This window comes from Dromaius novaehollandiae, chromosome 5 (assembly GCF_036370855.1).
Source record: "Dromaius novaehollandiae isolate bDroNov1 chromosome 5, bDroNov1.hap1, whole genome shotgun sequence".
Classification (NCBI taxonomy): Eukaryota; Metazoa; Chordata; class Aves; order Casuariiformes; family Dromaiidae; genus Dromaius; species Dromaius novaehollandiae.
In genome coordinates this window covers 65,906,338-65,931,314 of record NC_088102.1, presented here as the reverse complement: position 1 = coordinate 65,931,314, position 24,977 = coordinate 65,906,338, and the positions used below count along the sequence as shown (strand labels likewise).

Genomic DNA, 24,977 nt, shown 5'->3' with positions numbered 1-24,977 from the left:
CCCACTCCCCCTTGTTTAGAGAACAGTGTTTAGTCATCATATCTTTAATTTGATGGCTCTTTGTGTACGATTGTGTGTGTGTGTCTGGTTTTGTGTGTACTTGGTGGTGGAGGAAATGCATGCTATTGTATATAATTATATTTTTATATGAGATTAAGTGAGTGGGCATCTTCCACCGTGCTTTCCAGAAGTTGCCTGAATTGAAAAGCAGACCCCGTGTGTGCTGTTTCCGTCCATCCTTCCCTAACTGCGTGTCCGTGGTGACACCACTATCTGTCCCTGAAAGCGAAGTGCCATGTGCCACTGCAGCCACTGGCGAGCTGGGCAGGGAAACCACTGTATTTGATCTGCTGTCACCAGCCTGCTTCCCAGGCAGCGTTCCCAGTGGTGAACATCTGCAGTTAGGCAAAGGGAACGAGGACTCCAATCAGATTATTTTATGGTTACAGTCTTGTCTGAACAAATGTTTTCTTGCTGCCTTAATGGTTGGTCTGGCTTGGTGGTAAAAATATTTACCAGTTTGTAATAAACAGTTGCATCTACAGCCTACGTAGTCTCATTATTTAAAGATGAAAGTTAGGGGGATAAAAAAGTAAGCATTTAAAGATTGAATTAATAGACTGACTTTGAATAGGATTCTGCTCATGTTTATACCCAGTCACTGTAACCCCAGGGAGAGCTACTGGCTCGCACCGAAGGTGACAGAGCAGATCTGGGCCACTCTATGCAGTGTGTATTGATGTATACTTTTCATTAATCCTCCCGCTAGGTTTGTTCCTGATTATGTTTTCCATCATCTCTATGGATTTCTTTGGCTTGGAAGCGTTGCAGTCCGGGTACCTGATGTCGTATTTTGGTGTCCTTCAAATGGTAAGTGACGTGCAAGTCCCTGTCTCGCCACGCTGCTTTCTGATTTGCACTGTGCTACCTTTTCTACGAATGGTCTCCCAAATTCGGTACCATATTGACACGAAAATCATATAAACGCACTCCTAGCTCTGCCGTGCGTTACTTGGCCCCTAAAACCGAAAGTGACTCCAAATTTCTTCTATTCTTTAGGGTGGAAAGAAAGCAGGGAGGGAAGTGCCCTGATAGCCACCTTCCTCTGTCTCTCTTTGCAGGCCTTTAAGCTGTGGAACTAAAATGTCCTTGGACTGATGTGTTGTCCTAGTTTTTGTAATAAAATTTACATTGATGCTAAAGTGTCTGGATTAAGGTTTTCAGTGGTGCAGATTAGTTGATTTACATTTACTTAGAGGCACCCTGTAAATTTACGTGGGATATGGCTAGCAAAATGAGCAAAAGGGAAAAGTCAGCTGAATCAGGCAGGAACAGGATCAAAAATAAAGGTGCTGTGTTACAGATTTTCCTTCTGGAGGAAGAGGCTAATACTTCTGCAGAAATAGCAGCAGATGGTTGTAGGCAAGCCTCCAGGTAGAGGGGGTCTGGTCTGGCTTCACCTAAACTGGGCACCTTAGTAGAGGAGCTGGCAAGCGTGGCTGTGTCAGTTAAATTCCTGTTACATATATGTCTGTGCTGTGATCAAATACGCAGTCGCAGCATGGACGTGCTGTCGTTTGAAGCCAGCTCGTAGGGGTGCAGTAGCCCTGGTGGGACAGCGGCACCCGCGCAGCCTGATACGGAGCGGTCGCGTTGCTGGGTAGAGCTTGGACGTTGCGGCTAAGCCTGGGATGTCTGACTTCCCTGCTGCTGCCCCCCGTGTTAGCGGGGTTGAAACGGGTGCAGGTACGCTGACCTCTGCCGCCGTGTTGGTGCACCTCCATACGGATGCAGATCTGGCAGATCAGGGAACTGTAGCCTTCACGCTGCTCCGTGGTAGGTAACCAGATGTCAGCATGGACCAAAGACTTGATCCTTCACAGTCACAGGTAGTTTGGGTTTCATCCTCTGGAGGCCATGAGTGCAGTACCTGTTAAAGCGCTCTGGTCCACCAGTGGCCTGCAGGCTCGGGTGCCCCGTCTGCTTCGCTGGGGAGGCTTTGCCTTGGGACATTTGGCACGGAAATGAGCTCTTGTCAGCCAGCCAGGTTTCTGTCATATACGGCAACCTGGCAGTTCCTGTCTGCGTTGCTGCGCATGTTCAGCTATGCGTGACTCTGGACAGCAGAAATACAGGAGTGATGCGGTCTCGTGGTACAAAGAAACTTCTCTTCTTCGTGATGCCACGTTGCGGATTGTTGTCAGACCACCAAAGAGGGAAGGGTGAAAGTACGTGCTGGGTTTTTTTGTTTTTTTGTTTTTTTTTTTTAAGCCCAGAACACCTGATTCCTGACAGCAGCAGAGCCATCCTGCCAGAAAGCCCGGAGAGCACTGCTTTCTGATTTGGTGCTCGTTCTGTCCACTTTAAAACTGATGTTTGCAAGCTAGGAACGCCTCTGCTCTAGTTCGTGCAGGACCAAATCCTCAACCAGTCCAAATCAGCAACGCTTCCTCCAGAGGAGGATCTGGATTTTAAATTATTGCAAAACATAAGATTCGTGTTCTCATTTCCAGGTCAGGTCTCTGGCTGGAGTGGTCCAGAGGTGTCTGTTGTAGACGGTGGCTGTACGGAGTTCATGTGTTACGGTTGCTTTCTTTGAGGTTCCTCTGATGGAGGAGACATGAAGGGAGCGTAACGTGTGCCAGCTCTGTCCTGTTGCACCCAGATGTACTTGTATACCACTGTCTTTCCCCCACTGGCATTTCAGATAGTGTCGTTCTGGTTGTACAGTCGGTTGATAGCGCTGGAGATACAAATGCAGATGAAGGTGCAGCTGGATTCCACCAGGCTACATGGGTGAACGGTGATTAGTATCTGCTGACTGGCTTCCCCACTTCACCGAGTAAATTATAGCTTTATTCATAACGCATATAATGCCCTTTTCAGTGAATCTCATCAACCAGCTCCTCAGCTTTGGTTTCGCATTCCTTAGTTTGCCTTTCTCTAAGGTGTCGTGGGGTTTTTCCCTTCTGCCTGACTTGCTCAGTTAAAATCCTGACAGGCCCCCGAACGCTGGAACATGGTGGCACCTGTAATGAGATTTCCAAAGTGGTTTCTATTTTTTTAATCCAATCTTGCTCTTGTCGAAACTGGCATCTTCTCTAGCCCCCCACAAAAGAAAAAAGATGTCGCAGGCTCCCTTCCCAGCGCAGAAAGCAGCATCAGGGTGGTCCAAGCGCCAATGGCCTCTCACTGCTTTCCTTTCCCACCCCAAGGATCTTCTGCTCCAGTTGCTTAACCTTATTTTGCAGCTTCTCAGCCTCGTTTAACCTACTGCGGCGAGAAGTGGCCAACGTACCATAGACATCTGTGTTTCTCACTGCTCTCCTGGTTGGAGGCGGCTAGGAAGGAGGTCGAGAGCAGCCGCGAGCGGTCTGCCGAGCGTTGGGTCGGCAACTCGGTGCCTTGTCATCGGCATCTAAAGCACCTCGGTCCGTGGGAAGGCTGGTGCGAAAACACGGACCCCGCAGGCGGTGGTAGCATTTTTAATACCCTCCTGGCAGGCAGAGGGTGTGGAGAGTGGTTAGCGACTGGCCCCGAATCTGCCACGGTTGCAAGCGTGGTCAAGACAGGGTGCTCAGGGCCTGATGTTTCTAGGAGAGACCTGCGTGGCCAAAAGCCGGCAGCTTGCAGTGTGTCTGTGGGCATAGTGTAAAAGCTGTCAGAGGTGCACTTTTCCATGCTGTCCGCAGGGCACGGGGGCTTGCTGGCCTGTGGGCAAAGCACTGGGCTAGGAGTTAGCCTCGGTTTACTGCTCCAGGCTCTGCCGCTGTCCTGCTTTCCGTCTTGGAGCAGTTGCCTTGTCCTCTGCCTCCCGTGCCTCATGTGCAGAATTGACGCTAACCTTCTGGCGCCAAGTGCTTTGGCACACGAGAATAAATCGCGCTGCGTGGGAAGCCCCCTGGCTCCGCCAAACATTGGCTCGTGCTTTCCAACAGCAAAGTAGTTGAAAGGGTAATTTTTTTCAAAAAAAACCTTTTTTTTTTTCCTCATGACCATTAAGAAGGTATCATCAGCCACATCTGTTCGCAGTTGGGCGCGGAGCATAACCTAATAGCAGAGGCTCTTGGAAAGTGTGGGGCAGGCTTAAAATGCCATGAAAGCTGCGGCTGTGCCAGCGTAAATGCAGGAGGAGGAGGAGTCCGATAGGAGAGAGCGAAGTGAGGGCACGGATGTAGAGAGCAGGATGCCTTCGGTTTGTGGGTTGTTTTTTTTTTTTTCTTTTTTTGGAGTTGTGAACGCACCAACATGGAGAAAGTCCCTGCGTGCTATCTGCTTGGGATACGCTGCCGGAGGATTAGGCAAGTGAAATACCTGGAGTCCCTGCTTAGTATCTACAAGTCCCATCTGATGCTTAGATTTCAAACCGTGGGAGGGGGCGGGGAAACTTTCCTTTAAGAACTTTTTCTCCAAAAACGAAGCAAAACAAACCGAACAAAAACGCCGGGTGGGACTAAGGGTAGGTATTTATTACCCTGAGGATCAAGAAATCATAAGACATCTGTTGTATTTACCGCTTTTAATGCGTATTGTTGTACAAACTGCACTTCTTGCTGCGCCGTTTCTGGTGGGACAAGTTTGTACCCAGTGATGCTGAAGAGATGAGAGAGATTCCTGGAGGAGAGATTTACATTGCCTATCCTCTTATCACCCGTCTGTCCCGCTTGCTTTTCTTTTTTTCCTGTGCAGCAGAAGAGATGATTAAAGAGCCGGGGATTTAATCGCAGCCAGGTACGCCTAGGGGAAAAACCCACTTGGGGAAGGGACCTGACAACAGCAAACAGCAAGTTCTCCAGTTTCCTTGCTTTGAAGGATTTAAATCTGTGGAGGGGGGGAAGAGAGCGATTAGGCTGGCGTTTGCCAAACACGCTCTTCTTTCCCCTTCTTTCCCCCGCTGGGCAAAGTGCTGCGTTCAGCAGTTCGGGCCTCGCCGCGCGTTCTCCTTCCCGCCTCGACACCCTGGCGCGGCTCCGCAGGACCTGAGCTACTTCTCCAGAGCTTTCCAGCATCGCTGTTTCGGTAGAAAAGGCTTTCCTCTTCCCCCACGACAAGATTTTTCACCACTTTAAGCCGATAAAGAGCAGCCTTGATTTTCGTTGCTCCTCCGGGTCGCTCGCCTCCGTGCCCAGCTGCGCGTCCCACCGCAGCCCGCTCTGCCCTGAGCCCGGGAGCTGCCCGGCTGGCGGGAGCGCCAAGGCGAGACACAGGCCCGGCGCGTGGGAGGCTGCCTCTGCTGTGAGTGACGCTGCCTGCGCCGGGGCTGGGGCCCTGCATCTCCTCTGGTGAGCTGCACCGCCTCGTCTGGCCCGCAGAGCGGCCGGCCGCCAGAGCCCCTCCGGTCTTTCCATTTCCACGCTGTCGTGTGAACGCGTGTTTTGTTTCTTGACTGTGCCGGACCTTCGAGGACCGCAGACTAGCGTGGATAACCAGCCGGTCATCGAGGTGCGTCGCACCTTTTCCACGCGACTCGTCTAGCGCCCGCCAATGAGGGCAGCTACCGACGGATGCTCGTCCTGCTCGGGAGCTGCTGCCGCGTCGTTAGAGAGGCGCTCCAAAATTAGCGCCTTCCGCCTCAAAGCAGTAAGAGTCTGCTCCATTCTGCAGGAGGTTTAGGAAACTCGATAATGAGGTTAACAGAAAAAAAACGTGTGAAGAGGCTCTTCTAAGCTAGTGGGAGCCGCTTCCTTCCCGAACAGTAATAGCGCTGGTGGTTATTTTTCTGAGTGATCAGCTGAGCTGGTGGAACAGATCTCCAGGGAGACGAGAGCGAAAAGGCGAGGAGACAGAGTTTTCGCTGTTCCTCCGCATTCATCGGGAGCCTCGTTTGCCTTTAATGAAGAAGGAAGAGAAAGGATCGGTTCATTTTTCCTGTGACCTGTGTACACAGCCACGGGCAGTCAGTGCTATTTCACTTGCAAACAATTTCCTCTCGGCTCACAAAGGCGAGCGCTGTGCGGCGAGATGAAACGCGGCCGGGGGAGGCCCGCTGCGGGCTGCCCGCAGCCGGGGTTGCGTGCGCCCGGAAAGCCCGGGAGAGGCCAACAGCGAGGAGGATGCTTCACCGCCACTGCCGCCTTTGCGGTGCCGCCGGCCCCGAAATCCGCACCCGCAGCCTCCAAAACGGTGCACGGGAGAACGCACGCCGCTCCCAAGGGGAGTGCGCAAGGCAGCGCCGCTCACGCCAGCCGGGTGATTGCCTGCCCGTGGAAAATTGCCGGCATGACTACGAACAGCAAATGCCGAGTTGCAGCACGCGCAGGGCAACTCCCAGAGGACTGTCGCGCCGGTGTCCCTAGGTGATACGAAGGCCTTCATGCCCATTTTTCTAGATTTTTCTTCCTCTTGAGCTCTTTCTAGGGATTCTGTGAGCTTATCTGTGACTCGAGAAAGCCGTCTCGTAGAGAGCTAATCTCTTCTAAGGTATTTTCAGGTCTAAATTGGAAGTGGAAACAAGCCCTGAGCTCCCAGTGACTGGGAACATCAGCCAGGGCCTCGGTCAAGATGGTGGTTTGATGGTGCCCAAAATGAAGGTGATGGGCCTGCCTACCTGTGGCTTATGGATTGGAAATGGGCACACTCGGAAGGGGGTCCCCCAGAGAAAGCCAGCAAAGGCATAGTATAACCAGTGGGGAGGCTAAATACACAGAGCCTGCAGCTGGTGTGACCCCAGGGCCACTGTTTAGCCCAGCAGGAAAGCAGGGGACTTGGGCTGGTGCTGGCTGTTGAGGAGCGCCAAGATCTGTTGCTTGTCCCATACCCAGTCTTTGCGCTGGTCTGGGTCTGCGCATCAGCACGCCGTTGCTGCCTGGCACCAAACGGGGACATGATGCTTCGTGCTCCCAAATTCTGCCTGCCGAAAATGTGCTTTTGTTGCAACTGCCCCAGTTCCCGTGTTTGCATACCCACATTTGTTGACTGAGACCTTTTTGGCCGAGCCAGTCCCACGGTAGCTGGATGAGACTTCTCTGGGGCATAGCTGCTGATATACCCGATGACTAAACGGAGGGCAGGGACAGGGCCGTGCCTGCGCGGCCTATCCCAATTAAATACGCCGTTCAAGTCTGGGCACATTGAGAAACGTTTCCTTCTCTCGGGTGGCTCAGGCGCTGAGCCGGAGCCTGCATGGTGCCGTCGCCGAGGCAGGTCGCACCGTGACGGGGCTCGCCTCCCACGCGGGCGAGCTGGCGTGACTCAGGCCGGCACGCCGGGCCGCTTCGGTGACGGGGCAGAGGGGACACTTGCAAAAAGTTAATGACGATTCTTCGTTTTAGGAGCGCTCGGATGAATGAAACATTGCTCAGCTGCTGCTCCACCCAGCCCGAGCGCAGCCACAATTGCCGTCGGTCTCCTGCCGCGGCCCGGGGGTGGCTTGGTGTCGCCCCGTATCTCGCTGCAGTAGGTCTGCAAGAGTTGATTCACCCTCACCGAGGAAGTGGGGCGACACCTTCTCGGTCGCCCCCTCCCACGCTGCTATTTTCTCCATTTTTTTACTCATTTTGAATGAGTCTTTGTTGGGTCGCCTGGCTGGCAAGACCTGCTGTGGTGCCCGTAACCCGTCAGTCCCAGCCGCAGAGTTTTCCAGTTGACTTCAGTCTTTGCGTTGGGCGATGGCAAGGCGGGCGGCTGGCCCGGCACGCTGCCGGGGCCCGGGGTCGAGGGCGCCAGAGCAGGGGACACTGCCGTTTTCCATTAAACTATAAATTGTTGAGAAAATACTCCATTTTTTGCTGTTTTTTACATCAACTTTAATTTCTCATTTGCTTTCTATTAATGTCTGGTTTTTGCTATTTGATTTTTTCAGTCACAATTAAATTCTTTTCCTGACTGTTTCTCAGAGATTTAGCATTTCCTTTCTTTTTAGTAGCTTTGTTATTTATGTTATTTATTTTGCCCTAGTTTCCTTCAGATTGCTTTGGGAGTTTTGGTTTTAGGATTAGTATATTCAGAGGACAAGTGACATAGTATTGTTCCACATTAAAGCAGCAAACCAAGGTTTTGTTTAAGCGGGACTGGAACTGAAACAAAGCCATTTTGCAAAACAAAGTATTTTTTGCACTGGAAAGGCTCTTTCAAGTTAGCATTTTGCTCAGATTAAACCAGCCTGTTCAAAGCAGGGAAAACTTGGGAGATTCCCGTCTGTACCTCCCCCGAAATCCGGTCACTCTGGGCTCATTTCGCTGGGCAGCACCTGATGGCACGAGATGCTGCACAGATGAATGAAAAGAGGGAATATCTGCTCTCTGAACAGCTATAAAAGCAAAATACTTCCCAGGGCTTGCATTTTTTACTCCTCCTTCCTTCCCCCTCTCCCCCAGTTTTTATTTAAAATCCGTAGATCCAGTTGCCCGTCCCCCATGTCTGTGCATACTGTTGGGGCAGATTTTCCTCTCTGCTGTACTTGCTTCCTGCATAAAAATGACGAACCACCCAACTTGTGTATTTATACTTTAAAATAAGGGCAAGAAAAGTTGCAGGAAAGGAGGCATTTTCCTCCTCTGTGTATAAATGTATGATTCTTCTTTTGAAGGACTTGGCAAGAATGAAGAATTTAAAGCAATATTAATTGTATTCCATGAAAAAAAAAATCGCATGAGCCAGAAAAATTTATTTATATCTGTGCCTGTCTTTAGGAAGTTTCGATCAGTGCTCGTGGTTGGGCAGCGATGGAAAATCACGTATGTGCCTCTCAGCAGAGATTTTTAATCTGATCGGGCAGATTTATAACGCAAAACGCTCCAAGTCGCGAATCAGGTCTTGCAGCTGTTCGCTGCGGTAGCGAAGTACTTTTTCTCCAAAAAAGCAAGGAAACGAGCAACGCGTTTGCTGCCTTCCCTTCGCCCGGAGCGCCGGGGCAGCTCTCACCGCGCTTCGTTCGGATCGGTGCCGACGGGACCTCCTGTGCTTCTCGCCCAGGTGGTCCAGGGCCTGGTCGTCGGGAAGCTCACCAGCCTCTGCACGGAGAAGACCCTGCTGCGGCTCAGCGTCGCCGTCTTCGCCGGGGTCGGCCTGGCCATGGTAAGGCTCGCTGCCGCCGCCTGCTCCGCCGGGCACGGCTCCCCGCGCCGCGGGCTGGCTACCGGCTCCTCGCGCAAACGCGGCCGCGCTCGGCGAGAGAGAAACACGTGAGTAATAGTTCAGGGGTTTAAAAAAGTAATGGTAATAGTAATGATCCTACACAGAAACTTGTAAATCCGTCCTGAGTCACTGGATTGGCATGGAAGTCCTGCCTCGGTCTTTCTTAGCTGCTGCCTTTCCTGAACTGCCTTCAAAATAAGTGAAGGAGGAAAAACCACGTCGCTAATACGCTGCTGTGGGGCGGCAAAGGTTTGAGCTTGTTCTCTTAGGGCTTTCTGTTCGTGCCCCCAAAGGTAGAGCACCTGGGGAGGAAGGCAGCAAGGGAAGGGTTTTATTCCCTAGTTTCGGGGTAGGCGATGCTACCCGCCGCCCTTTGCCTTGGCAAGGGTTGGTGCCCATGTTAAAGAGCAACCGGGAAAGCGGGCCGACCCGGAGGGCAGCGCCGAGGCGGACGCGGGGGGACCCTGGGAGCGGCGGGGGCGGCAGGGAGAGCATCGATGGCAGGGGACATCGGCACCTCCCGCTCGGCCAGTTCTGCGGGATGCAGCAGCGTTAGGCAGGCTTGAAACCCCTCCAAAAGCAGCGCGGATGGGACCCGTGGGCGGGCTGGGCACGACTGCGGCAATAGCCGGGCGCGATTTAAGGAGAGTAACGAGCGGTTTCCTCGGTGGAGATGGCAGCGCTGGTGACCGGGATGGTTCGTGCCGGGAAGGCGGGGAAAGGGCTGCTGGAAGCTCGTTTTAGAGCTGGCAGTTAGGCCGTGCCTGCAGGGCCCTGGACATCCTGGCAGCACGGGCCGGGGACCGGGGTCAGCAGCGACTTCCCACGGGAACTATTCATAGGCAAATGCAGCTGCAGCCCTCCGCGCCGGGGGACCTTGTTAAAAAGCGCTCTGTTCGCGCGGTTGCCAGGAAAACATCCGTTTCTGGGGTGGGTTTCCATAAAGGAGGGGGTCTCTGCGGGGATGAGTCCCATCACAGCGGCAGGAGGGCCCTGAACAGGCAGATTTGGCTTTTCATCCCCCGCCCGCCAGCTGCGCCTGAAGCCCTGCGCTCGGAGCCCGAGCAAGCCAAGAGGCTGGTTGTTCCTTAAAAAAAAAAAAAAAGAAAGAAAAACCTCAAAACCCATCTTGAGGCTGCCGCAACGAAGGTCCATGCCACGCGCTTGGCATCCCGCAGCGGCCGCTGTGCGGGGAGGAGGTGGGCTGGGCACAAGCGTGGACGCAGATGTTGAACATGTGCTTAAATCTACTTTAAAAGAGTGGGATCTGATGAGTAGCAGAGACCAGGTTTTATCTGAATCGGTTCTTGTAGAGCTTCAAGGGAGCGAGGAAACATTTTTTCTTAACCAAAATCTAGGCAAAGAGCCCCTCCGAGGACAGAAACCCGGCTACGTATGAGTCTAGGGGGCCTCTGAATGCAGTTTGGGATAAACCTTGGTATTTCCAAGTCATTAGTTAGCGATGTCTCCGGGCTTCTCCATCTTCTGGAGCCGAGAGGCACGGGCCAGATGTTGTGAGCGAACTCCCGTGAATGAAACCTCTGGCTTAACCAGCGGCAGAAGGGTTTTCCAGCCACGGTAACACTCCTTGAGACTAAGGTGGGGACCAGAGACTTCCAAGAAAGAGTGAATTTCCTTTTCATTCCCCAGAGAAATCTGTTCATTCGACCAGCAGGGCTTGCGCGGGAGTTCGGGCTTAGGGATTCTCACCGCTTTTGTTTAAGCGTTAGCAGCTGGAGGGATGTCTCCGCTAAGGATATGGGCAATAACAGAGTCATTACTCTCCCTAATTGTGCTCGCTAATGTGCACTTACGGCCAGGAGACCCACTGCAGATTGCTGAATTCAGTGCATTTATTAGCGAGCAAGCAGAAGAACAGGATTAGAAACCCCAGAGCTTCCGCGTTACATAATGTACCGTGTTCATTTATTCTGACAAGCTTAGTTTAGTTTTAATTATTTATGGTAATGAGCTGAAACGCCTTCTCTAGGCTGTTTGGTGTAGGTAATGGAGACTTCCTGAAGCACACCGCATGCATCGGCTGCTCCGCGTCCCCTTGGGACTTGGACAAGAGACAGGAGACGGGGGGAAGGGCGCGATGGGGACGTCACTCATTCCCAGGCTCTAAAAATACTCGCAGCAGCGCTACGGAGCGTGCTACCACAGTACAGATCGTCATCTGTTACTCGTGCTGCGTGCTTAAAATAATGCGTTACGCGCCAATGGTGGGGTGCAGGAGGCCCCGAAACGGCCGGAGTCTCGCTGTCGTAAGTCAGCGGGGCTTCCTCGGTTGACCGGAGCTGTGGGCCTGGCACAAGACGTTGTTCTCGCTGCGAAGTGCTTGCCCGGGAGCTGGCTCTCTGGTGACCCGCGCTACGTTTTGCCCCCTCTCTTAGGCCCTGATGAGGAACGTGCTGCACTACTGCATCATCGCGGTGCCGCTGGTGTTCGCCTTCAGCACGCTGGCCACCATCACCGACAGCATCCTCACCAAGTCCGTCCCCGCCTCCGACACCGGTAAGAGTCGTGGAGAAGATTAGGCTGGTCTCCGTCCGCTTTCCTCTCTCCTGAGCCAGGCTGGTGCTCGCCAGCTCAGCCCCAGCCGCGTGGCCCTTGGAAACGCGAGGCTGCCCGGCGAGGTGCTCTGCGCGAGCAGTGCCAGGCGCCGGCCCATCGCCTCGGGCAGGGTTTCCCGCAGAAGACTGCGTGTGCGCCTGGGCCGAGATGATTCGGGGGTCTGAGAGGGCCCGCGACCAGATTTCCCTTCCTCTCAGCTTCTGCTTAGAAACGTGGGACGGGCGCGGACGGGCTCGAGCAGGCGCACGCGGCGGGGACGGCTGACTCGCTGGGTGGAGGTCGAAGGCTGGTGCGTTTCCCAGGTCGTGCCGTCGTGCTGCTGTGACGCCACGCTGGGCGCGTTGGTGGCAAGCGTCCAGCTCCCGCGGAGCCCCAACACGGCAGCCTACGTTTGAGTGCCAGGGGCCTCTCTGAGGCCGAGCCGTGTCAGCGGCACGGCCCTTGGAAGCAATCGCGGTTTCTGTAAATGCACTTGGGGCCGGGAGATAGGCTGGGCCGAGCCCTGCCATGGCCTTGGTGGGAAGGACTGCGAGGAGGCTGTGCCACAGATGCAATATCAAGCCAGGAGTCGTATTTCAAAGCTGCTTTTCCAGCATGACGGTGACTAAGAGAGGATATTCATTCATGCTGTTTGACTTAAGGCGGCTCACCCGGGTATCCTGGGTCGCCCTTGGGAAACATCCGCTGCTTTCTGCCAGCTGCAGAGGGAACCTGAGCCCCTACCTTTGACTGCCCTTAGTCGCCTGCTGAAGCCTGATGTGACCCCCCCGAGATGGCTGTCAGGCTCCAGGGGTTTGTCAGGTCGTGCCCATCAGGCCTATTTGCTGGGCACAAAGCGAAGTCCCTGGCCAAATAAACCTTGCTCTTGCAACAGCAGTTTCCTCAAAAAGCTGCCACTAACCCGCAGCACCATCATCCGCAACCTCCACCTCGGCAGAGTCGGCTCTTGTCCCTGAGCCGAGACCTCTGCAGAGACCCTGCCGAGGACCGAACTTGCCGTCTGTGGCCCCTTGGTGAGGTTTGTGAAGCACTTCTGAGATGCTTCAGGACGGAGGGCTTTTCTAAATGTCCCCTCAGTAGTTTATTTGTGGAGGTGAGGACTGCAGGCTCCCAGCATCTGTAGTAGGTGCCGTTTCCAGATGTGATGCTGCCAGCCAGCAGAGCCCGTCTGGTTCCTGCCGAAGGACTGGGATGTCCCAGGAAAGCAGGAAAATTGCTGTTTCACGACCTCGAGCAACGTTGAGTGAGACGGGAGCGCGCTGGGGGGAAGGGCAGCAAGTGGCATTTAAGCATAAAGCAAAGCTGGAATCGGTCCAGGCTGCCCTCAAAAGGGCTTTGTGCGGAAAAGCGGAGCGTTGCTCTGCTGTTAGAGCCCGGGGGCTGACTTGGGTCAGGGAGGAAGACGCGCTGCGTCGCCTCATCCCTGTCCCGTTTGCGTGTGCCGTGAGGTCAGCGGGCGACTCGGCGGGATGATGGTCTCGAGGCCGGGTGGAGGCACCGCGGGGCAGCGCGGAGGGCCAGGACGGGGGTGAGATGTCCCTCCTCCGCGAGAGCCGGGGGCTGTCTGGGGCTTCGTCACACCGGTCCCTTCCGGACTGCTACAAGCCCAAGCGGTGCAAATTGCAGCGCTGCGGCTGGCTCAAACCACGCGTGACCAGGAGGGCTGCTCCCGGCACGGAGACTTGCGGTGCTGGGGGGAACCGCCTCTGCACCGCTCCTCTCTGACCCTCATCTTCGCAAGCTCCTGATGTTTCGGGGCTCGTCGTGAAGCCACGCGGGCAGGGAGGAGCGCGAAGCCAGGAATGCCTGACGCAGCAGCGCCGTTTCCCTGGGAGCCGGCTCCCCGAGCAGCTGCCTGCAGCGACGGTGTGGGTGTCTCGCGGAGAAAGGCAGCTATCAGGATGCCTGCCCTCCGCTCCTGGCCGTGGGCGGCCCCGCGCAGCAACCGCTGCTCCACCCGGACGGCAGCTACAGCCCGGCGCCTGCCTGGACCAGCCTGAAAGGCGCAAAGTGGGCATTTTGAGGGAGTTTGGGTACTCCCCCCGCTTCGGCAGAGCGCGCGCGTCTGCCGTGGTGCAAAACCCTCGCTGTCACCCTGTCAAAAACCTGCAGGTTCACTTAAAGCTGAGATTTACATCTCTAGGGCACCGGTCTGAGGGCTCTACCTGAAGCCCCGTGCGCAGAGCTGCTCTTTCTCAGCACCGCGGTCGCTGCGGCGGTGCGAAGGGAGAACCCGGCCTGCGGGGAGAAGGGGTTTCTGCGCCGAAATAAAAAAAGGGCCAAAAAAAGAAGCTCCTCCTCAGACGTAAGAGCCAGCTTGGCGGTTGTACCTAGCAATTAGGCTAATTCAGCTCCCGGGAGGGAAGGAGGTAACTGCGAAACCTGCCCGGAGAGTCAGGCGGCCGCGGGCTCGTTCGCCTGGGCCGAGGGTCCGGCCGCGGCCCCCCCCCCCGGGGCGAGCGCCCTCCCCGCGCGCCGCGTTTCGTCCCCGTCTGCAGGTTTATCTATTAGGGGCCGGGGGCGAAGGGGGCCGCGGCGGGCTGACGCGCGGTGTCTCTGCAGGCACCATGCTGGGCATCTGCGCCTCGGTCCAGCCCCTCACCCGGACCGTGGGGCCGACCGTCGGCGGCCTCCTGTACAAGCAGTTCGGCGTCTCCTCCTTCGGGTGCTTGCAGCTAGTTGTCAACGTCGGTTTGTTCGTTTACCTCTTAAAGAGTAACATCCCGCTGAAGGAGAGAGGCCTATAGGCCTGTAGCTCGGCGGCGAGGACGTCACCCCTTACTTTTTCCACGGAAATGAACAAAAATGCAATGTTTGCGATTTCCTTTTGCTTCTGCGCACCTGGAATAAAACGTTTTAAATGCTGCTTTGCATTTCTTCAACATCTGTGTCTAGAGGCCGGTTAACAGATGGGGGGAAAAAATGGTTTGCAAAAGCGCCGGCGGCGGCTGCAGCCGGGGGCTATCGGGTTCCCCCGGGCGCGCGGCGCTCCCGGCTCCCCCCAGTTGCCGGGAGGCGGCATTCCCAGCTGCGTGCGCCGAAGCCAGGGGGATGAGCAGCCCGCGCCTCGGCCCTGCTCGGGGCCTTTCTTTTTCCACCAGGACCGAAGAAAATCGGGGGGAGCGCGGCCGCGTTTGAGCATCGCATGGGTACCATGTTAAACATGCCCCTGGCGTTTTTTTTTTTGCTCTTGTGGAATCGGGGCTAAAAAGCCTCCAAACGTCTGCTTGTCATTATACAAATTTGCAGTTTCCTCTAACACCGTGCAGCCTCCTGCAAGAATTTCACTGATATGGGGGGGGAAATAAAAACATTACCAGTTGGACAGTGTCAAGTTGAAGTTACTGTCAAGGGTAAGCGCTTCGCCTGATAACCCCGCGGTCGTTTCCCTTCTCGCCCCACGGCCTGCTCGGTCCCCCCATCCCTGCGTGGGGGCGGCGGGCGCCGGAGCTGCGGCGTCGCTCTCAAGGAAGCGCAGATGGGTTAGCGATAACTGAGCCCCGCGAGATAAAACTGATGATTTTCCCCGAAGATTTAGCTGTTTCTCCGAGCCGCTCGGTCACGGTGCTATAGCAAAAAGCCCATCTCAGTTTTTCCCAGTTACCGCGTAGCAGCTTAACCAGAGCCCGAAGCCGTGGAGGCGCGGGAAGACGATAAAGCCAGGGATTTAGCTTCCGCGCTGAAAGCAGAGGTGCCCCCTTCGGCCTCGGCCCGCCTTAGTCTAAAATGAATAAGCCGGTTCCCTGCCTTAGCGTCATGCTAAGCTCGGGGGGAGAAGAGGCAGGCTGCCGGAGGGCAAGGGGTGCTGGAAGGAGGGTGGGCTTAGCCTCTTCTCCCAGCACCGCGCCGCTGCCCGCCCCACCACTACCCATCCACAGAAGTGACTGCGCCACGGGCTGTAGTAATAAAAAGTGAACACTTCAAGTAATTTATTTGGAATGGACATATTAACGTAAAAGCAATATTAAGACTAATAACAGCTGAAAGACATTCATCAAAATAAATACAAATATAGATACGACAAATAATTTAAACCCTTTCCAACACCACCAGTCAGTGTTGCATCTTCCTCGCGTCTCATAAATAGGAGAGCGGCTGGCAAAGCCGCGCCACTCGCAGCACGTGGGCGCTTCGCTAGAAGTCCGTGCGGAAGTCTTTGGTTTCTTTTTTTTTTTTTTTTTTTTTTCCTCCTTTTTTTTAAGTGTATCTCGGGCGAAGCCCGGGGCTCTTGGCTCGGCAGCCTCCCCGGGCTCGGAGAGAACTGAGCTGCTCCCAGCTTTCGTCTTCGCTCTCCTTCATGGGCACCCTGTCCCCTCGCAGGCCGAGGCGCTCGCTCTGGGTATCAGCCAGCGGTGCGGTCTGGAGGCGGCGAAAATGGGGGGGAAAAAAGGGGGTTAGTTGAAGGAGCGGGGTGGCGGGACCCTTTGCGGGGCCGCAGCTCGGTCACAGCGAGCGCTGCTGGGTGCGTGTCACCCCCCCCCCCCGTCCCCCCCAACCCCACGCAGGACGACACCGGGGGGGCGGGAAAAAAAAGGAAAAAAGGGGAAAAAGAGGAGAAATTAATAATAAAAAGAAGAGGGGAAATAATAATAAAAAGAGGAGGGGAAATAATAATAAAAAGAGGAGGGGAAATAAAATGAAATAAAAGAGGGGGAAAAAAAGAAGAAAAGGGGGAAAAAGAAAGAAGAAGGGGGAAAAAGAAGAAAAGGGGGGGAAAAAGAAAGAAGAAGGGGGGGAAAAAGAAAGAAGGGGGAAAAAGAAGAAAAGGGGGGGAAAAAGAAAGAAGAAGGGGGGGAAAAAGAAAGAAGAAGGGGGGGAAAAAGAAAGAAGAAGGGGGGGAAAAAGAAAGAAGAAGGGGGGGAAAAAGAAAGAAGAAGGGGGAAAAAAGAAGAAAAGGGGGGAAAGAAAGAAGAAGGGGGGGAAAGAAAGAAGAAGGGGGGGAAAGAAAGAAGAAGGGGGGGAAAGAAAGAAGAAGGGGGGAAAGAAAGAAGAAGGGGGGGAAAAAGAAAGAAGGGGGAAAAAGAAGAAAAGGGGGGGAAAAAGAAAGAAGAAGGGGGGAAAAAGAAAGAAGAAGGGGGGGAAAAAGAAAGAAGAAGGGGGGGAAAAGAAAGAAGAAGGGGGGGGAAAGAAAGAAGAAGGGGGGGGAAAGAAAGAAGAAGGGGGGAAAGAAAGAAGAAGGGGGGAAAGAAAGAAGAAGGGGGGGAAAAGAGAGGGGGGAACTCAGAAGGCGGGGGGGCCGGGCCGGGGCGCTCACCGGGCGGTCAGGGCGCCCGCGGCAGGCGCCGCTCCGGGGCGCCGGGCGGCGGCGGCGGCGGCGGCGGCTGGCGGCTGCGGAAGTGCTGGATGGCGCGGCGGTTCTGGAAGGCGATGAGCGCCATGGTGATGGAGGCGTTCCAGCAGCTCTGGTCGGCGCAGCGAAAGTCCATCTCCTTGCGGTCCGTGGTGACGATGGTGAAGTAGATGTACTTGCCCGTGCGCTCCACGCAGTCCACCTTGAGGATGGAGCCGAAGCCCAGCTCCTTGCCCTTGGCCCGCCTGTGCCCGTCGGGGAAGAGGCTCAGGCTGTCCTCGGTGAGCACCACCAGCTTCTTCTTCCACAGCTGGAAGAGGCTGTCGCTGCGCTTCTCCAGCTCGCCCTCGCGGATCACCTCGGCCTGCATCTTCATCCTCCCCGGGCGGCCCCGGCTCCGGCGGCGGCTCCCGGCCCTGCTCCTGCTCCTGCTCCTGCTCCTGCTCCTGCTCCGGCGGCGATGGCCCCGCCGCGCCGCTCCGCCGCCGCTTTATTGCAATGAATCAGCGCCCGGCGCCTTCCGGTGCCCTCCCCCGGCAGCCGCCGCCCCCGCGCCCCGCCCCGCCCCGCGCCGCCCCGAGGCCGCGCCGATGGGCGCCCGGCCCGCCGCGCTCCCGCCCGTGGGAACCCGCCGCCCCCGCCGCCCGCTCGGCGCCCCGCACTCCGACCCCCCCCCCCCCCGCCTTTACCTCCTCCGTGCTCCCCGAAATCACCCCGTTTCCCCCCTTTCCCCGCCCCCCCGGCCCGCTCCCTGCCCCCAGGGAGGGCACCGCCGCTTCCTCCGGCACCGATGCAGCCCAACAAGACGAAGAAGAAGAAGAAGAAGAAGAAGAAGAAGAAGAAGAAGAAAAGAGAGAGGCTATATAATGTAGCCTAACACAGTATACAATATCCCTATATAATAGCACCTAACAGCTGCCGCCTTCTTAGCATTAGCTCTGCTCTCTGGTTTAGCCGGGAAAAAAAGCCACGCTGGGGGCTGGCGGGTATCCCCCCCCCCCCCCCCCGCAGCAAGGGGCACACGGGGCTGTCAGCTAAGCCCCCCGGCCGGGCTGCGCGTGCAGGGCTTCAGGGACACGTGCGGCTGCTCCGGGAAAGAGCAACGGGACGCTGCTGCAGAAAGAGCAACCTGGCGAAAAAAGGAAAGGAAAAGGCAGCAGGTCGGGAGCGGCAGCGGGAACATCTGGCGGGAAGCGGCTCGCGCGCAAGCGCTGCGGGACTTGGCACGTTAGCGCACACCTTGCTGCAAAAGGACCGTTAAAAAAAAAAAAAACCCATGTTTGCTTTTCTGTGCAATGGGCATCTGCGGGTGCGGGGTCAGGACACGCGCTGGGGTTTGGCTTTCGCTCTTGCTTTATCTATAGCTGAACAATTTTCTTACTCATGTATCCATCATTTTAAAAAAATTCAGTGCCTCGCCCAGCTCGCAGCGCACTCCCCCTCGGCTCCACGTTAGAAAACTATTGGCAAAAAATTGCTTTATTAGGAAAAAAGATGTGGTCAGGGCTGCTTTTGGCAAGCGGGGCCGGGACTGGCTCCCGCGGGGCGACGGCTGACGGGGCAGGAGCAGGCAGGGGCCTGCAGCCGGGGCCCCGGCTTCCGCGGCACGGCCGTGAGAGGCCCTCGCCCTCCTGTACGCACCACGGTTTTCCATAAAAGAGGGTTTTTAAAGCACACCTACCATCAGTAGGACGGGGAGCGCCGGTGCCTGCCTGGCCCGTGGCCGGGCAGCGCAAGCTTGACCATGGGGCACGGCCGAAGGCAGCAGGAAGCCTCAGCGGGGTTTGCATGCGCGGGCACCAGTTTGGCCGGGGAAACCAGTGCCGAGGGCTTGCCAACAAATAAGCAGCCCGGGCTGGGGCCTGCCGTCGGCCTTGCTGGGTGGCCGCTACTGGTACTTCTTTTGCTATAACGGGCCCCTTTTATTTCAACGTGACCTCTGCAGAGGGGGAACCCTGCTTGCAGGACCGAAACCGAAATCCTGCCAGCTGAAGGCCTTGGTGAGGGCGATGCACACGCGCCTGCACCCCGACCTGCTGCCTGGGCCGGCGTGGCCGAGTACAGCGGCGCACGCGGCTGCCGATGGGTGTAGCTACGCATAGCAGCCGCCAGCTACCCCAGCTGCTCCCCGAGGAAATCTACAGTCCAAAAAAAAAAAGCTAAATAGCTGTAAACTGGGTGCTGTGGCAGAGCATTTGTGAGGGGGCAGTTTTTGCTCCCTCTTCCCTAAAGATGCTTTTTTTTTCCTTAAGTGCACTGCTCCCGGGGGTATCCGAGGGGTTTTGGCCTGCCGCTGCCGGGGGGGGGGGGCAGCTGCCTCCGAAGGGCTCGGCCAGGGAGCCGGAGGCCCCCGAGGGCGCTCGCTCGCTCGCTCGGCGGTTGCGCAGACCGCCGCGTTTTTGGCCGGCTTTGGGGGCAATGCAAACAAACAGCGGCGCGCGTTACTCAGCGCTGCCACGCAGCCCCCGTTGCTCAATTCACCGCTCTTCGTCGGCGGGGCCCCCGGTCCGGCGCGGCCTGACTCAGGCGTGCACGGGGGCCGCGGCAGGCCGTCACTGCCGGGAACCGTCGCCGCGCTCGGGATGCAGCCAACTCAGGACACGCACCCCACCTAAACCGGGCTCCGCAGGACGCCGGGCGCTTCGGGCCGGTGCTGCCCACGGCGTGCCGAAGCGGAGAGCCCCGGCCCTTTCCAAAGCGGCGGGTATCGGCCAAGTGGCTTGTAACCAGCTGCTCCAGTTTGCACCCCCACGCAGGGACACGGCTGCGAGGAAACCCCTCCCGGAGCAGCTTCAGCCCCGGTGCTGGCCCTGCCGTCGCAGCCCTCTCCCCGCCACCCCCCCGGCCCGGGCAGGCCTGGCGCAGCCCTCGCGGGGTCACGGGCTGCCATTAAGGGGGGGGGGGAGGAAAAAAAAGGAAAAAAAAAAAAAGGGTGCTCATCGATGATGAAGTTATTCCCTTTCTCACAGGCCCCACGGCCTTTAGCTGACTCATAAGGTGGGAAAGGGGAACTGTTAAGTCATACAAAGCTGAGGATGCGACTTTTCTTTTTCTTTTTTTTTTCTTTCTTCTTTTCTTTTTTTTTTCTTTTCACTCCCTAACGAAAAGGGACTTCAGGTTTTTTTGGGGGGGGTTTTGTTTTTTTTTAAAAAAAAAGCCACAGCCACGTTCACCCGCGGCAGCAGTGCCCGGCGGCACCTCGAGATGGAAAGTGGAACGGAAAGGGAAAAAAGGTGACAGGGCAAAGCCCGCGGTAGGGCAGGCCGGGCACTTCACAGAAAGGCCTTGGACTTCGCTTCTTTTTTTTTTTCTTTTTTTTTTTTTAATAATATTATTAATTTTTTTCCTCCCCCCCTTCAGCCCTACGGCTGCTTGTCGCTTCCCGGGCCGATACATCCGCACATAACCACCACCACCACCACCACCACCCCCCCCGGGCTGCCGTGGGAGGGGGCCGCGGCCCCCAGAGGAGGGTTTCTCGATCCCTCCCGGCCGGAGGAAGTCGTAAAGCGATTACGCACCGCATCGACGCGCAGGGAGGGGAAAAAACCCAACCCAGCGCACGGGAGCAATTAGAGGCCAAAGTCCCTGGCTGGCGGCCGCGTGCGGAGCAATAACGCTGCGGCCTGGAGCGGCCTCACGCAGCGATGTGTGGTTAATGCTTTTTTTTTCTTTTCTTTTCTCTCCTTTTTTTTTCCTTTTTTCTTTTCTTCTTTTTTTCTTTTTTTCCTTTTTTTTTCCCCCCCCTTCTTTTTTTCCCCAGGGGATAGGTCAGCAGCGCCCTCCACCACCACCCTGCGCATCCTTCAGGCCACAGTTTCGGCTTCGGAGGGCTGTTGTTTCATCATTATTCTTTTTTTTATATATATAAAAAATATATTTTTTATATTTTATTTTATTTATTTAAGCCGTTCACTCTCTCCCCGCGGGGCCGGCGGCACTGCCGGCGGGACGTCCCGCAGCACCGGCGCGGCCGGTTCGTCCGCGGGCGCCGTGGGAAGGCTGAGCCCTCCCTGCCGGGCTGCAGCGCGCGGGAAGGGGCTGGTCCGCTGCCTCCAACACCGCCTTTAATTAAAAATTGAAACGGGGTAATTGCCTCTTCATTAAACCCAATTAAAGCCCGGCTGGCAAGGGAGGGGGTGGCGCGTTTCGCAAGCTGCCGAGGCGATGAGAGCGCGCGGTGCCGCGCAGTTACGGCGGCTGCTCCCTTCTGCCTCCATCCAGCAGCTTCATCCGTCCTTGGCCTGGAAATGAGCCGCCCGCTTGGCCGGGCAGCCTGCCTCCCCCTCCTCCTCCTCCTCCTCCTCCTCCCGGCCAGGGCCCAGGCTGGCCCTTTTCTTTCCTTCAAGCAAGGCGGCAGGGCCCGGGAGAGGGCAAAGTGCCGTCATTGCCGCTGGGTTTTGTCATTAGCGCAGAAACTAATTTCTGGTCGCTTTTTCTTTTATTTAAGCTCACCCTGAGCGATGTGGGCTGGCACCCGGCTTTGCAACCTGCTCCCTCCTGGCCGACAGCTGGAGGAGCAGCTGCTTTTGGCAAGGAGAGGGGTTTTGCCTTGCCGGCGCTTGCTGCAGGGGGCAATTCCCAGGACGCTGCGCCGAACGCGCCAGGTCTCAGCGCGACCCCAATTCCCAGGACGCTGCGCCGAACGCGCCAGGTCTCAGCGCGACCCCCCCCCCCCCCCCCCCCCCCCCAATTCCCAAGACGCTGCGCCGAACGCGCCAGGTCTCAGTGCGACCCCCCCCCAATTCCCAGGACGCTGCGCCGAACGCGCCAGGTCTCAGCGTGACCCCCAATTCCCAGGACACTGCGCCGAACGCGCCAGGTCTCAGCGCGACCCCCCCCAGTTCCCAGGACGCTGCGCTGAACGTGCCAGGTCTCAGCGCGACCCGAGCGCGTCCTGCAGCAGGCCCCTCCGGTTGCCTTGGGTAGGAGATCCCGCCAAATGCCAAGCCAGCTGCGTAACCACAGGACCCTCCAGGCAGCTCAGCTTTGCGGAGGCCGGCAAGGCAGCGCGGCGCGTGCTGGGACTGCTGCAACACGGCTGCTGCAGAGCCGGGCAGGGCTTCACCCGCCTCGCGCCGGCCTTGGAAACGCCTGAGCAAGCACCATACGCGGATGTGTTGCTGCACTTCCCTATGTTTTGACCTGACCTGTGCTTATTAAAATCCTTTTTGTTGTTGTTGTTTCGGTGTAATAACAGTCCGGTGCTCTCTGCAGGTGCTCTTGCTCCAAAGCGTGCCTTTTTGATGGCCTCGCAGGCTAGGCAGCCGTGCACCCTGTGTAAATCTCAGCTTGAACGCGCGTAATTTGTTTTCCCCTGCTTTTTGAAGCGGCGAGCGATGAAAAAAGCTTAGGGGGCTGTCAGCAGCACTTACACCTTAGCTGGTTTTTCTCTGCCTCAAAATGCCTCGACCTGTTGGCTCGCGCCCCTGAGCACCGCCTGCCCTCCGCAGTGAGCGAGCTCGGACTGCCAACACGTCACGGCCCAGCTCCGGCCTTAGCTGGGGTCTTTGTCAGTGGCTCTGATACCCGTTTTGGGCCAAATCCGCTCTCCCGTCAGCCCAGCTGACCGCTTCCCAACGTGGCCAGCCGGGACGGCTCGCCAGGCAGCTGTGCTGAACTTGCCACTTGCGCGCAGGGGGACAGTGGCCTAGGGACAGGGCTGGGGGCCGGCAGCAGCTTGGGCTTCACGTAACCCTCCATCAACAGCAGAGAGCCAGGGGGTTCTTTTTTTTTTTTTTTCCTTTTTTTTTGGGGGGGGGGTCTTTCTTTTTTTGGCTGCTTCTCAGACCTGGGCGATGTGCAACCTGTGTTCTTTGGGCTTCCCATCGCTGGCCCCCAGGAGACTGGAGGTGCTCAGGACAGCAACGTGGCATGTGGGGGGGGGGGAGGCGGGGAACCCCCCCAGCTCTGTCTGCCACTGGTGTTGTGACTATAAACTGTCTGGGAAAGGTAAGGTGACGTTTCTGTCCGACCCAGGTCACTGATCAAGTACTGTATGGACATGAAGTAACCGCCTCCCAGACTTTGTTTGGGATCTAACACAGATATTTACCCACAGGACGAGGCAGAGAATGAAGCAGCATGAATACAGCACCCCCCCCCCCTTTGTTTTTTGTTTTTTTTTTTTTTAATTATTACAGAAGACATTGCCACTTATAATGGGTTTATTAGCAGAGGATTTGCAGGCCTCATAGGTCAACTTCACAGTCTCCCACAGCTGAAGCGAGGCCCTGGGGAAGCACCAGCAGCAAGACGGCAGCCCCCCCCCCGGCTGTGCCAGGCCAGGACTAGGCTTTGCCCCCTCTTCTCCAAGCACACAGAGCCTTGGTTTAGGAGGACTGTGCTCTGGCTCCAGTGGGACATACAGCTTGCGTAACGCACTGGAAATGCTCAGAGGCTCAATTAGAAAGGCCACTTCTGTCCCACCTGTACAGCCTCCAACCAGGATCGAGCTAAGCTGCCTCAGGGAAAAAAAAAAGTGACACTTCCAAGTGCAAGTTCATAAGGTTATGCGCCAACTCAGCGCAGCTTCCGGCAGTCGGAGCTGCTCTTACGTCTGAAGCTCAGCTTCTGAATCACCAAGTTTGCAAGGAAACGGTGACTCCCCTGCACCATGATTAGTCTGACCTCTTCTTAAATGCCCTTCTCAGGCTTAAGCCTCTTCTAGGCTTCGCTTCAAGACTTCAAAAGACCTCATTCATTTGAGGAGCTCCCATCCCATAAAGGAAACATTTAACTGAGAATGAATTTATTAAGACTCGCCTTTATCTTCAAACAGGAAAAGCTTGTTTAATAAGGAGAACGGAAACTGGCAGACCATTTAATTTGTTCTAGCTAATATAAATTTTAACTGGGTCATAGCAAAAATCCCAAGCAATTGAACTGAAGGAAATCAGGCTGAAAGGCTGCAGCTGTCACGGTTACCCGAAACATCTTAGCCGGAGTCCCACGAAGGTACCCTGATCACGCCTCAGGACTAGCCAGTGCCCTTGCAAAAGACTTCCCCAGTGTCCAGTCCCACCGCCTGACCGTCAGCTGCCTGCACGATGTTTGCCATTTCTGTATCAGCGAGTGCACCAGCGTGGCTCCTTCAAGGCTTTCTGCCTGGACAACTGAAGCGATTAATCACATCGCAGCCCAAATACATGACTTCCCAAATTAATCTCACTTGGAAAGCTTCCAGATGGTTCAACCTTCAGACCCAGAACTGGGGCAGTTTTTTCTTTGGAGAATTAGAGGCTACAAAAATGCAGATCACACCAAAATAGCGTGCCCCCACAGATCAACTTTAGTTTCCTCTACTAGGTTGCTGTAAGGGTAACCACTCATATATATATATATATATATATATATGCAGATTAACCTTTTTTTGGTGTATCCCCTCATCACTTGTAAAACTTCCTGCTTTAACTCTTCCTAGAGCCCACTAGTTTATTTGGCTTAGGGCACGGTCTCTGGAAAACACCAAGATGGAGATGTGATCCTTTTCCACTGTAATTCGTTCCAAGCTGATCACCCTTACTTCGTTTTTCACACACATGCTCCTGCATTCACCATCCAGCCTGCACACGCCTGGCTTTGACCTTCTAACAGACAACAGGTTCTTGATCCGCTCAGCTGCTAGACTAGCCCAAGTACCTGCTGCTTTCTTTTCTCATAAGCTTACAGAGTCTATAAATAGCCACCTGAAAACAGAGAAGAGTCTTGAATGTTCGTCTTTGCCATTATCAGCTAGATCTATAAGCGCAAGGGAAAGGCTAGGTTTCGACAAGATCTATTTTCTATGAGGCTGTGTGGACTGGCATTAACTCTAACTGAAGCCCAGCTCAGCTTTCCCACTACTTTCCCCGGGATGAACGTCTAGCTCATCAGCCTAATCACCCTGGCATCGTGTTTGCTCTTGCTGAATCCTGGCACATTAAGCTCTCCCTGTTCCGGAATTTCCCGTTTTCTCAAAACTAAAGTTAGCCGTTTGGGATTCATGCACATAAATTACTTCTGTGTGCTAATTTGCAGATGTTTATCTCGATGT

At 55.7% G+C, this 24,977-nt stretch overlaps 2 protein-coding genes across 2 annotated transcripts in view; one reads left to right on the top strand and one right to left on the bottom strand.

Moving 5' to 3' along the window:
* Nucleotides 1-14,518, top strand: part of SLC22A18 (solute carrier family 22 member 18) — a 56,418-nt gene extending 41,900 nt beyond the window's left edge. Inside the window, exons 7-10 of the mRNA XM_026092753.2 lie at nt 770-870; nt 8,914-9,015; nt 11,472-11,592; nt 14,215-14,518. Coding sequence (XP_025948538.2) covers nt 770-870; nt 8,914-9,015; nt 11,472-11,592; nt 14,215-14,399 — 509 coding nt within the window. The 3' untranslated portion in view covers nt 14,400-14,518. The remainder of the gene's footprint in view (nt 1-769; nt 871-8,913; nt 9,016-11,471; nt 11,593-14,214) is intronic.
* A 1,031-nt stretch (nt 14,519-15,549) lies between these two features.
* On the bottom strand, nt 15,550-17,460 carry PHLDA2 (pleckstrin homology like domain family A member 2). Its single transcript, XM_064513131.1, has 2 exons — nt 16,907-17,460; nt 15,550-16,011 (listed from the first exon to the last, which is right to left on the bottom strand). The coding sequence occupies exon 1, from the start codon at nt 17,316-17,318 to the stop codon at nt 16,914-16,916; it is 405 nt and encodes a 134-aa protein (XP_064369201.1). The 5' UTR covers nt 17,319-17,460; the 3' UTR covers nt 15,550-16,011; nt 16,907-16,913.
* Between the last annotated feature and the right edge of the window lie 7,517 nt (nt 17,461-24,977).